General features: G+C 58.8%; 1 protein-coding gene across 2 annotated transcripts in view; it reads right to left on the reverse strand.

The window, feature by feature from the left end:
• Nucleotides 1-11,546, reverse strand: part of SEC23IP (SEC23 interacting protein) — a 31,746-nt gene extending 20,200 nt beyond the window's left edge. For both annotated transcript variants that reach the window (XM_066601354.1, XM_066601355.1), the window contains exons 1-5: nucleotides 11,387-11,546; nucleotides 6,975-7,519; nucleotides 2,866-3,085; nucleotides 2,459-2,652; nucleotides 413-502 (exon numbers count right to left, since the gene is read on the reverse strand). In XM_066601354.1, coding sequence (XP_066457451.1) covers nucleotides 413-502; nucleotides 2,459-2,652; nucleotides 2,866-3,085; nucleotides 6,975-7,519; nucleotides 11,387-11,495 — 1,158 coding nt within the window. In that variant the 5' untranslated portion in view covers nucleotides 11,496-11,546. The remainder of the gene's footprint in view (nucleotides 1-412; nucleotides 503-2,458; nucleotides 2,653-2,865; nucleotides 3,086-6,974; nucleotides 7,520-11,386) is intronic.
• Between the last annotated feature and the right edge of the window lie 79 nt (nucleotides 11,547-11,625).

The following is an 11,625-nucleotide window of genomic DNA, read 5'->3' on the forward strand; positions in this document are numbered from 1 at the left end:
TGTGTGACACCGGACGCCCGCTAGACCCCCAACAACAAATCATCCCCGAAGTGTACAGGGGGGAGGAGGGGCTTAGAAATGGGTCATTTCAGGACAAATCACCCAATGGGTAACACCTGAATATCTCCAAATTTTACGAAACTTTACACGTTTGTTCATTACTAGAATGTATATAGAAATCTCAATTTTCAGACCCATCGGTGCAGGGAGTCAAAAATACAGGGGAGGAGGGGGAGGGGCAATTATCCAAGGTTACCGAGAGCCATCATATTGACGATCCCTATCACTATTGTTTGTAGGCGACGTGCGAGGCGTCCATCTCCCCACAACTAGAGGAATTAGAACATATATTCTAACACTGGGATTCCAATACAAAGTAACACTGGCAGGGATTGGGAATTACGACACGTACCTTGGGGTTGTGCATCACTATAGTCTCTCCTCCCGGAAACTCCAGCCTCCGGTGCCACTGGTTACTGCTCACCGCCTTCTTATACTCCGCCTGCAATCGATGCAACAGTCATTACTGGAACCCGGACAAAACCCGGATAACACCGGGACCCTCTGCGGAGAGGATGTACCGACCGTCTGAAGCAGCGTGTCATCCTGGACCCGAGTCCCCCTCCCCCAGAGGGGCGGCATTATATCATGCGCTCATCATGTGTCCATGCCAGGACATGATAAATGACCCCGAGCAAAGGGCCCCCTAAATGACATCAAAGCCCCCAAAGCCATGACCCCAGTGTGCTGCGCAGCGTGAGAGGACCCCCGATTTAGTGCAAGCTTTTTTTAATCTTAAAATAGAAAAAGGATTTTGTTTTTAAAAATTTGTAAAAAACATAAAATTAAAGGGGTTCTGACACAAATAATGTTTTTATGCTTTAGCAGCCATTGTTCCCTGGTCTGCCTAATGGACCCAGGGAACCCATGGTTTAATGGCTGCTAAAGCATAAAAATTTTATACTTACCTGTTCTCCTGTTGTTGTTGACATCGGGGGGTCATCTCCCGGCAGCATATTAGCACTTTCTGCTTAGGTTAAGCAGCCTGACTAGAGCCACCTGATTGGTGCATGCTGTGCAGTCATGTGGTGCCGAAGAGCCAATCAGGTGGCTCTAATCAGCAGCGCTGCTTAACCTAAGCAGAAAGTGCTAGTATGCCTCCCGGCAGGCAGTCTTCTTCCTCCAGCAGCCGCGCCGCTCCGGGATCGCGCGCATGCGCAGTGGAGAGGTGCCCTCTGACAGGAGTCAGGACGGGCCGCGTCTCCACTGCGCATGCGCAGCACTCCGGAGTTCAGCCAGGACGGACGGGCCGCCCACAGCAAGCACTGCTCGTGACGTGCTTGCTGTGGCGGTCCGTCCGTTGACCTCGGAAGTGCCTGACGGACGGACCAGAGCAGGAAGCGGTCTTTTTGACCGCTCCTGCTCTGCTTTAAAGGCACAGAAGATTATGCCGGCTGGAGGGGACATGCCTGGCGATCGGGCCAGGCCAGGCAAGGTGAGTACAATTTTTTTTTTTCATGTCAGAACCCCTTTAAATAACAAAAAAAAATGAAAGAACAAATAAAAAATAAGCAGAATTGGTCTTGATGGCAGCCGAAAAGCCGAACATTTATAAGTATTTCGGTAAAGTAAATTAAAAAGAAGTCAGAACTAGATTTATTTATTTGGCCGCCCAAAAAGTATCGAATAAACAGTGTCAGAAAGTCGCACGGACCAAAGATGGCAGCAATAAAAACTACACCTCAAGAGGAGTCCCAACATCCCCATCAAGGGGGAAAGGAAGTTCTGAATACGATGACAGGAGGCATTTCTGTTTTGTAGCGTCACACAAAAACGTATAAACATAATAGCGCCACAACGATACGGACCAGCAGAACGAAGTGTCAGATGTACCGCTGCACGAACGCTGCAAAACAAAACACCCTGAAGAGCGCCTCAACTGCTGATTTTATCATTTCGCTCTACTAAAATGTTTACATTTTTGAATACCCGGTGTGGTTTATTAAATGGTACCAATAAAAACTGCAGCTCAGCCCACAAAATGACCAGCCGTCACATGGCTAGATCCAGAACAATAAAAGGCGATGATCAAAAAAATGGAAGGCCAAAAACTGGCTTAAGTAGTGCCACAGGCAAGGCTTAATAGGCAAACGTCCATAACAGCCCCAGGCTGCCGTAACCACCTCCCTCGGTCGGGACATTAAAATGCCGCTGTCAGACCCGACATCTAAATGGCAGCTGGATGTCTGCTGTCATAGACCCCCGCCTCATATACAGCGGGCTCAGCTCCCAAACCCGCCCCATTCAAACCCCATAAATGTACACTGGATGTCACCAATGGTTACTACAACTGTAGAGCGGAAGGCCTCTGTGCTGTAGTGGCGCGCTTTGTGTGAGTCACAGTGTGCAGCGGCGCCTCCTCTGGTTATACCCGGGAGCTCATCTCCATTACACTCACCTCCAGCTTCTCACTGAAGTCCTCGCTGTAAGGGACGAACCTGCTGTCTGTGTCTCCTTTGTAGAACCAGGAGCAGCGCCTGACTTCTGCATCCTCTTCCTCCCAGTACACGGCCTTCATCTCGCGGTCATACAGGCAGACATCATAGCGACCCCCGGCTGTGCTCACCACCACGCTCTCCGGGTCTGGCTGAACTGGAAGACACAAAACCAGAGCATCACAAAACAGACGCAACGACAACTCCCAAAGTAAGGAGCCGACCACCTCCAGTTCTCATCACAAGGTCACGTCAGTTATGAGGGGGCTCAGTGGCCATACTCAGCGCCCCCCCCACCCTTCCCCTACGTGGCCATGCTCAGCGCCCCCCCTCCCCTCATCTTCTCCTAATTATGAGCTCCACCACTTACCAGAGTTATAGACTTCTTCAAGGTTAGCAGAGTCATAAGCACTGAATGGCAACCAGACCTCTCGACCTTCCACCAACTTGGAGAAGAACCAGTGCGGTTGAAGAGGTTCGTACAGGTTGGGCACGAAGGGTGCTGGGGCAGACATCGGGGGAGCTGCAGATCTGGAGTTTGCATAGGACTGCCCCATTGGTGGTGGCATGAAAGTAGATGCTGCAGGGGGCTGCAAGATAAAACCCGCAGTGAGTGCAAAATCCAGACACCCCAACTAATAGCTTGAGGGGGTAACAGGGTAAGGGCAATCACTGGTGAGGCAACAAGAACATTTGTACAAGTCTTGGGCAGAACTCTTCCATATTAGATGACAATTATATACACGGCACACACAGAGGCGATCCTGCTCCCCTATCTCCATGTCTCCCATACACGGCACACACAGAGGAGATCCTGCTCCTCTATCTCCATCTCTCCCATACACGGCACACACAGAGGACATCCTGCTCCCCTATCGCCATCTCTCCCATACACGGCACACACAGAGGAGATCCTGCTCCCCCATCTCCATGTCTCCCATACACGGCACACACAGAAGACATCCTGCTCCCCCATCTCCATGTCTCCCATACACGGCACACACAGAAGACATCCTGCTCCCCCATCTCCATGTCTCCCATACACGGCACACACAGAGGAGATCCTGCTCCCCTATCGCCATCTCTCCCTTACACGGCACACACAGAGGAGATCCTGCTCCCCTATCTCCATCTCTCCCATACACGGCACACACAGAGGAGATCCTGCTCCCCTATCTCCATCTCTCCCATACACGGCACACACAGAGGAGATCCTGCTCCCCTATCTCCATCTCTCCCATACACGGCACACACAGAGGAGATCCTGCTCCCCTATCTCCATCTCTCCCATACACGGCACACACAGAGGAGATCCTGCTCCCCTATCTCCATCTCTCCCATACACGGCACACACAGAGGAGATTCTGCTCCCCTATCTCCATCTCTCCCTTACACGGCACACACAGAGGAGATCCTGCTCCCCTATCTCCATCTCTCCCATACACGGCACACACAGAGGAGATCCTGCTCCTCTATCTCCATCTCTCCCATACACGGCACACACAGAGGGGATCCTGCTCCTTATCTCTATTTTTCCCATACAGCACTGATAAGGAAAGTAATACCAATCATCAGTCTAGTTGGTCTTTCTGTATATTTGGACATATCCTGCACCGGGCCGGTATACGCTGGCCTGACATTTGGCCTTATGCCTTCAATAACTGTTCTTCATGTAATCCAATGTAAACACGGTGTAATAACAGGAATCTTGGAGGAATGTGTCTCTTTAGAGAGTAACACAGGGCTCTCTGTCTGGTTGGGACAACTCTGCCAAAACCATCCAGTGCGACTAAGAATGTGTTAATTATACGAACTCATCAGTGATTGGTCAGAAGGGACCAATGAATGTTTAAGGAGGTTCTTGTTGGCAGTTAGCCAGAATTCCTCCTTTTAACCCCAACAGCGTGGTGGAGGTTAGAGCCTCTCACTGCCTCCTGCCAGGAGGCAGCGATTATGGATTCTCACCTCTTGTCCTTTTATTCCTTAATTCTCACTTTATATCTATTCTACATAATAAACTTTCTTCAATCTTTCTTGGCGAGACGAGATTATTGGGTGCCAAAGCAGTGGCTTCCCAAAACACTGCACACACAGAGGAGAGGGGATCCCGCTCCCCCATCGCCATCTCCGGCAGACAGAGCGGAGGGGATCCCGCTCCCCCATCGCCATCTCCGGCAGACAGAGCGGAGGGGATCCCGCTCCCCCATCGCCATCTCCGGCAGACAGAGCGGAGGGGATCCCGCTCCCCCATCGCCATCTCCGGCAGACAGAGCGGAGGGGATCCCGCTCCCCCATCGCCATCTCCGGCAGACAGAGCGGAGGGGATCCCGCTCCCCCATCGCCATCTCCGGCAGACAGAGCGGAGGGGATCCCGCTCCCCCATCGCCATCTCCGGCAGACAGAGCGGAGGGGATCCCGCTCCCCCATCGCCATCTCCGGCAGACAGAGCGGAGGGGATCCCGCTCCCCCATCGCCATCTCCGGCAGACAGAGCGGGGGAGATCCCGCTCCCCCATCGCCATCTCCGGCAGACAGAGCGGAGGAGATCCCGCTCCCCCATCGCCATCTCCGGCAGACAGAGCGGAGGGGATCCCGCTCCCCCATCGCCATCTCCGGCAGACAGAGCGGGGGAGATCCCGCTCCCCCATCGCCATCTCCGGCAGACAGAGCGGAGGAGATCCCGCTCCCCCATCGCCATCTCCGGCAGACAGAGCGGAGGAGATCCCGCTCCCCCATCGCCATCTCCGGCAGACAGAGCGGAGGAGATCCCGCTCCCCCATCGCCATCTCCGGCAGACAGAGCGGAGGAGATCCCGCTCCCCCATCGCCATCTCCGGCAGACAGAGCGGAGGAGATCCCGCTCCCCCATCGCCATCTCCGGCAGACAGAGCGGAGGAGATCCCGCTCCCCCATCGCCATCTCCGGCAGACAGAGCGGAGGAGATCCCGCTCCCCCATCGCCATCTCCGGCAGACAGAGCGGAGGAGATCCCGCTCCCCCATCGCCATCTCCGGCAGACAGAGCGGAGGAGATCCCGCTCCCCCATCGCCATCTCCGGCAGACAGAGCGGAGGGGATCCCGCTCCCGGATCGCCATCTCCGGCAGACAGAGCGGAGGGGATCCCGCTCCCGGATCGCCATCTCCGGCAGACAGAGCGGAGGGGATCCCGCTCCCGGATCGCCATCTCCGGCAGACAGAGCGGAGGGGATCCCGCTCCCGGATCGCCATCTCCGGCAGACAGAGCGGAGGAGATCCCGCTCCCCCATCGCCATCTCCGGCAGACAGAGCGGAGGAGATCCCGCTCCCCCATCGCCATCTCCGGCAGACAGAGCGGAGGAGATCCCGCTCCCCCATCGCCATCTCCGGCAGACAGAGCGGAGGAGATCCCGCTCCCCCATCGCCATCTCCGGCAGACAGAGCGGAGGAGATCCCGCTCCCCCATCGCCATCTCCGGCAGACAGAGCGGAGGAGATCCCGCTCCCCCATCGCCATCTCCGGCAGACAGAGCGGAGGAGATCCCGCTCCCCCATCGCCATCTCCCGCAGACAGAGCGGAGGAGATCCCGCTCCCCCATCGCCATCTCCGGCAGACAGAGCGGAGGAGATCCCGCTCCCCCATCGCCATCTCCGGCAGACAGAGCAGAGGAGATCCCGCACCCCCATCGCCATCTGCGGCAGACAGAGCGGAGGAGATCCCGCTCCCCCATCGCCATCTCCGGCAGACAGAGCGGAGGAGATCCCGCTCCCCCATCGCCATCTGCGGCAGACAGAGCGGGGGAGATCCCGCTCCCCCATCGCCATCTGCGGCAGACAGAGCGGGGGAGATCCCGCACCCCCATCTCTGGCACACACAGAGAAGAGGAGATGCTGCTCCCTTATCTGTCTCTCCCCATACACTGTACACACAGAGGAGATCCTGCTCCCCTATCTCTGTGTAGCACTAAGAAGCATGGAACACATTATACAGCTGTACTGAGCAGTGTAGATGTGACTGCAGCACTTGTGTGAGATATAATATACAGATAAGGGAGATGGAATAAAACCTCCACAGGCCACCTATTGGAAGGCAGCATTCCTTTAAGCCAAAGTCAGACTCTTTATACAAGCCTTGTAACAATGACTGGGAATTAAAAGCAAAGCCAGACTCCATGTACAGACAGCTGTTTCAGGGTATTTGCCCTCCATCAGTGTGCAGTAGGAGTCTGGCTCTGCTAGTGAGAGGCCTGGGATGTGGGTCAGAAACGCTATCTTTTAGGGAGAGCACCTAAACAGGGGTGAGGAGACTCAAATGGCCATGCACGCTCCTCTGGGTGATATGCAAATAACGGAGATGGAATAAAACCTCCACAATGCTGCCTTCCCATAGGTGGCACTCACTCACTCACCGTCTAGTTGCTCTCCCTAAGGAGAAAAGATAGTGTTTCTGACCCCCATATAATACACAGATGACGCTGATATATACAGGTAGGATAGTGTAACTTACAGGCGGCAGGGAGGCTGAAGAACTGTTGCACAACGGAGGGAGTCCTGATGCCACCGGGAAGGCCTGGCTGGAGATGCCCGCTGCGGTGTCCTGCTGCAGCTGAGGCGGGGTCAGGTAGGGGTTGGCCCGGCTGCTCTGTACGTTATGGCGGTAGGGGTTATAGGCGGCCTGCGAGGGGCCTGGAGGCGGAGAAGAAAACGCACTTGGAGGAGCGCACATCTGTGTGTTCGGGGGGAAAACCCCAGAAGTGTCACCGGACATTGCAGGAGGATTGCTGGGAAATGGAGAGGAGGTTCTGGGCGGAGCCACGGCGTTCTGTCCATTCTGAACCGCGCTCGGCACGGACACCGGGGGCTTCGGGAAAGCAGCAGGACCGGGAACCTGAGACGCTGCGGTGGCGAGCGGCTGCCCTATGCTGGCAAACGGGTCGCTGCCGCTGGGGAGGCTCGAGGCCTGGGAGAAGTAGCTGAAAGTCTGTGGAGGATTAATAGCACTGGCGGTCTGCCCCAGGAAGATGTCCTCCTCCCCGACCTCCGCGGCGTCATCTGCAGGAGAGAAGAATCAGAACAGCTCTGCTACACCAATCACAGCGCGAAATACCAGCGAGCACCATACAGGGACAGCTCTGCTACCCCAATCACAGCGGGAAACCCCAACAGCCACTATACAGGCACAGCTCTGCTACACCAATCACAGCAGGAAACACCAGCGGCCACCATACATGAACAGCTCTGCTACATCAATCACAGCGGGAAACCCCAACAGCCACTATACAGGAACAGCTCTGCTACACCAATCACAGCAGGAAACACCAGCGACAACCATACACGAACAGCTCTGCTACACCAATCACAGCAGGAAACACCAGCGACAATCATACAGGAACAGCTCTGCTACACCAATCACAGCGGGACACCCCAGCGACAGCCATACAGGAACAGCTCTGCTACACCAATCACAGCGGGAAACACCAACGACAACCATACAGGAACAGCTCTGCTACACCAATCACAGGGGGAAACACCAGCGACAACCATACACGAACAGCTCTGCTACATCAATCACGGCAGGAAACCCCAGCGACAATCATACAGGAACAGCTCTGCTACACCAACGACAACGGGAAACACCAGCGGCCACCATACAAGAACAGCTCTGCTACACCAATCACAGCAGGAAACCCCAGCGACAACCATACAGGAACAGCTCTGCTACACCAATCACAGCGGGAAACACCAGCGGCCACCATACACGAACAGCTCTGCTACATCAATCACGGCAGGAAACACCAGCGGCCACCATACAAGAACAGCTCTGCCAGTACCGCCGCACACCCACACCGCCGATACCTCCACACACCCTCACCCCCGAAACCAACGCACACCCCCACCCCCACCACCAGTACCTCCATCATCCTCCCCCCACCGCCGATACTGCCACACACCCTCACGGCCGATATCTCCACACACACCCTCACCCCCGGACCCGCCAGTACCTCCATCATTCTCCCCCCACTGCCGGTACGACAGACACCCTTACCGCCAATACCGCCGCACACCCTCCCCCCCACGGAATCGCCGCACACCCCCACCACCAGTACCTCCATCATTCTCCCCCCACCACCAGTACCTCCATCATTCTCCCCCCACCACCAGTACCGCCGCACACCCTCACTGCCGATACCTCCACATACCCCCGCCCTCCTTTATCCTCCCCCCGACATCGCCGCACACGCTCGTCGATACCTCCTTCATCCTCGCCAGCGCCGCACACCCTCTCCCCCACCGCCAGTACCACGGCACACCCTCTCCCTCACCGCCAGTACCGCCGCACACCCTCTCCCCCACCGCCAGTACCACGGCACACCCTCTCCCTCACCGCCAGTACCGCCGCACACCCTCTCCCTCACCGCCAGTACCGCCGCACACCCTCTCCCTCACCGCCAGTACCGCCGCACACCCTCTCCCTCACCGCCAGTACCGCCGCACACCCTCTCCCTCACCGCCAGTACCGCCGCACACCCTCTCCCCCACCGCCAGTACCGCCGCACACCCTCTCCCCCACCGCCAGTACCGCCGCACACCCTCTCCCCCACCGCCAGTACCGCCGCACACACCCGCCCCCACCGCCAGTACCGCCGCACACACCCGCCCCCACCGCCAGTACCTCCGCACACACCCGCCCCCACCGCCAGTACCTCCGCACACACCCGCCCCCACCGCCAGTACCTCCGCACACACCCGCCCCCACCGCCAGTACCTCCATCATCCTCCCCCCACCGCAGATACCGCCGCACATCCTCACCGTCGATACCTCCACAGACCCCCGCCGCACACCCTCTCCCCCAGTACCTCCTTTATCTTCCCCCCCGACACCTCCACACACCCCCGCCCCCACCACCGCACACCCTCTCCCCCACCGCCAATAGCGCCGCACACCCTCTCCCCCACCGCCGGTACCTCCTTTATCCATTCCCTGACCACCGGTACCGCCGCACACCCTCTCCCCCACCGCCAGTACCGCCGCACACCCTCTCCCCCACCGCCAGTACCGCCGCACACCCTCTCCCCGACCGCCAGTACCGCCGCACACCCTCTCCCCCACCGCCAGTACCGCCGCACACCCTCTCCCCCACCGCCAGTACCGCCGCACACCCTCTCCCCCACCGCCAGTACCGCCGCACACCCTCTCCCCCACCGCCAGTACCGCCGCACACACCCGCCCCCACCGCCAGTACCTCCGCACACACCCGCCCCCACCGCCAGTACCTCCATCATCCTCCCCCCACCGCAGATACCTCCACAGACCCCCGCCGCACACCCTCTCCCCCAGTACCTCCTTTATCTTCCCCCCGACACCTCCACACACCCCCGCCCCCACCACCGCACACCCTCTCCCCCACCGCCAATAGCGCCGCACACCCTCTCCCCCACCGCCGGTACCTCCTTTATCCATTCCCTGACCACCGGTACCGCCGCACACTCTCGCCGATACCTCCTTTATCCTCCCCCCACCGCCTGTACTATCGCACACCCTCACGGCCGATACCCCCTAACACACACCCCCACCACACCCCCTAACACACCCCCTCACCCACGGAACCGCAGCACACCCCCACCGCCAGTACCTCCATCATTCACCCCCCACTGCTGGTACCTCTGCACACCCTCACCCCCGGAACCGCCGCACACCCTCACCGCCATTACCTCTGCACACCCTCACCCCCGGAACCGCCGCACACCCTCACCGCCATTACCTCTGCACACCCTCACCCCCGGAACCGCCGCACACCCTCACCGCCATTACCTCTGCACACCCTCACCCCCGGAACCGCCGCACACCCTCACCGCCATTACCTCTGCACACCCTCACCCCCGGAACCGCCGCACACCCTCACCGCCATTACCTCTGCACACCCTCACCCCCGGAACCGCCGCACACCCTCACCGCCATTACCTCTGCACACCCTCACCCCCGGAACCGCCGCACACCCTCACCGCCATTACCTCTGCACACCCTCACCCCCGGAACCGCCGCACACCCTCACCGCCATTACCTCTGCACACCCTCACCCCCGGAACCGCCGCACACCCTCACCGCCATTACCTCTGCACACCCTCACCCCCGGAACCGCCGCACACCCTCACCGCCATTACCTCTGCACACCCTCACCCCCGGAACCGCCGCACACCCTCACCCCCACCACCAGTACCGCCATCATTCTCCCCCCCACCACCAGTACCTCCTTTATCCTCCCCCCGACACCGCCGCACACCCTCACCGATACCTCCTTCATCCTCGCCGGCACCGCCGCACACCCTCTCCCCCACCGCCGGTACCGCCGCACACCCTCTCCCCTACCGCCGGTACCGCCGCACACCCTCTCCCCTACCGCCAGTACCGCCGCACACCCTCTCCCCTACCGCCGGTACCGCCGCACACCCTCACCCCTACCGCCGATACCGCCGCACACCCTCACCCCTACCGCCGATACCGCCGCACACCCTCACCATCGATACCTCCACAGACCCCCGCCGCACACCCTCTCCCCCACCGCCACCACCAGTACCTCCTTTATCTTCCCCCAGAAACCTCCACACACCCTCTCCCCCACCGCCGGTACCTCCTTTATCCATTCCCCGACCACCGGTACCGCCGCACACCCTCGCTGATACCTCCTTTATCCTCCCCCCACCAACGGTACCTCTTTCATCCTCGCTGGTACCGCCAAACACCCTCTCCACCCCCGCCGGTACCTCCTTCACCCTGGCCCCCACCGCCGCACACCCTCCATCATCAGTGCCATCACCCCTCAGCCAGCCCCCACTACCTCACTCTCAGGCTCTCCCCCAGTCACTCTCTGCTCGGCACACTGTACAGTGCGGGCTCTGCGGTCACTCCCGGCTGCTCACCAGCGAAGGGCCCGGGCCGGCTGACAGGGATGAAGGGGACGGAGAAGCTCAGCTCGGAGGGGGAGAACAGCAGGTTCCTGTTGGTTTCCTTCGCCCTCTTTTCGGCCATGTCAGCGCACAGACTCCACGTCCCCGAGCCGGAATTCACCAAACTGACAGCGAACCGTCCAATCACAGCGCGCCTCGCACTGCATGTCCCGCCTCCCAAAACATAACAGCCAATGAGATGGGGGCGGACC

Source organism: Eleutherodactylus coqui, chromosome 4 (assembly GCF_035609145.1).
Source record: "Eleutherodactylus coqui strain aEleCoq1 chromosome 4, aEleCoq1.hap1, whole genome shotgun sequence".
NCBI lineage: Eukaryota > Metazoa > Chordata > Amphibia > Anura > Eleutherodactylidae > Eleutherodactylus > Eleutherodactylus coqui.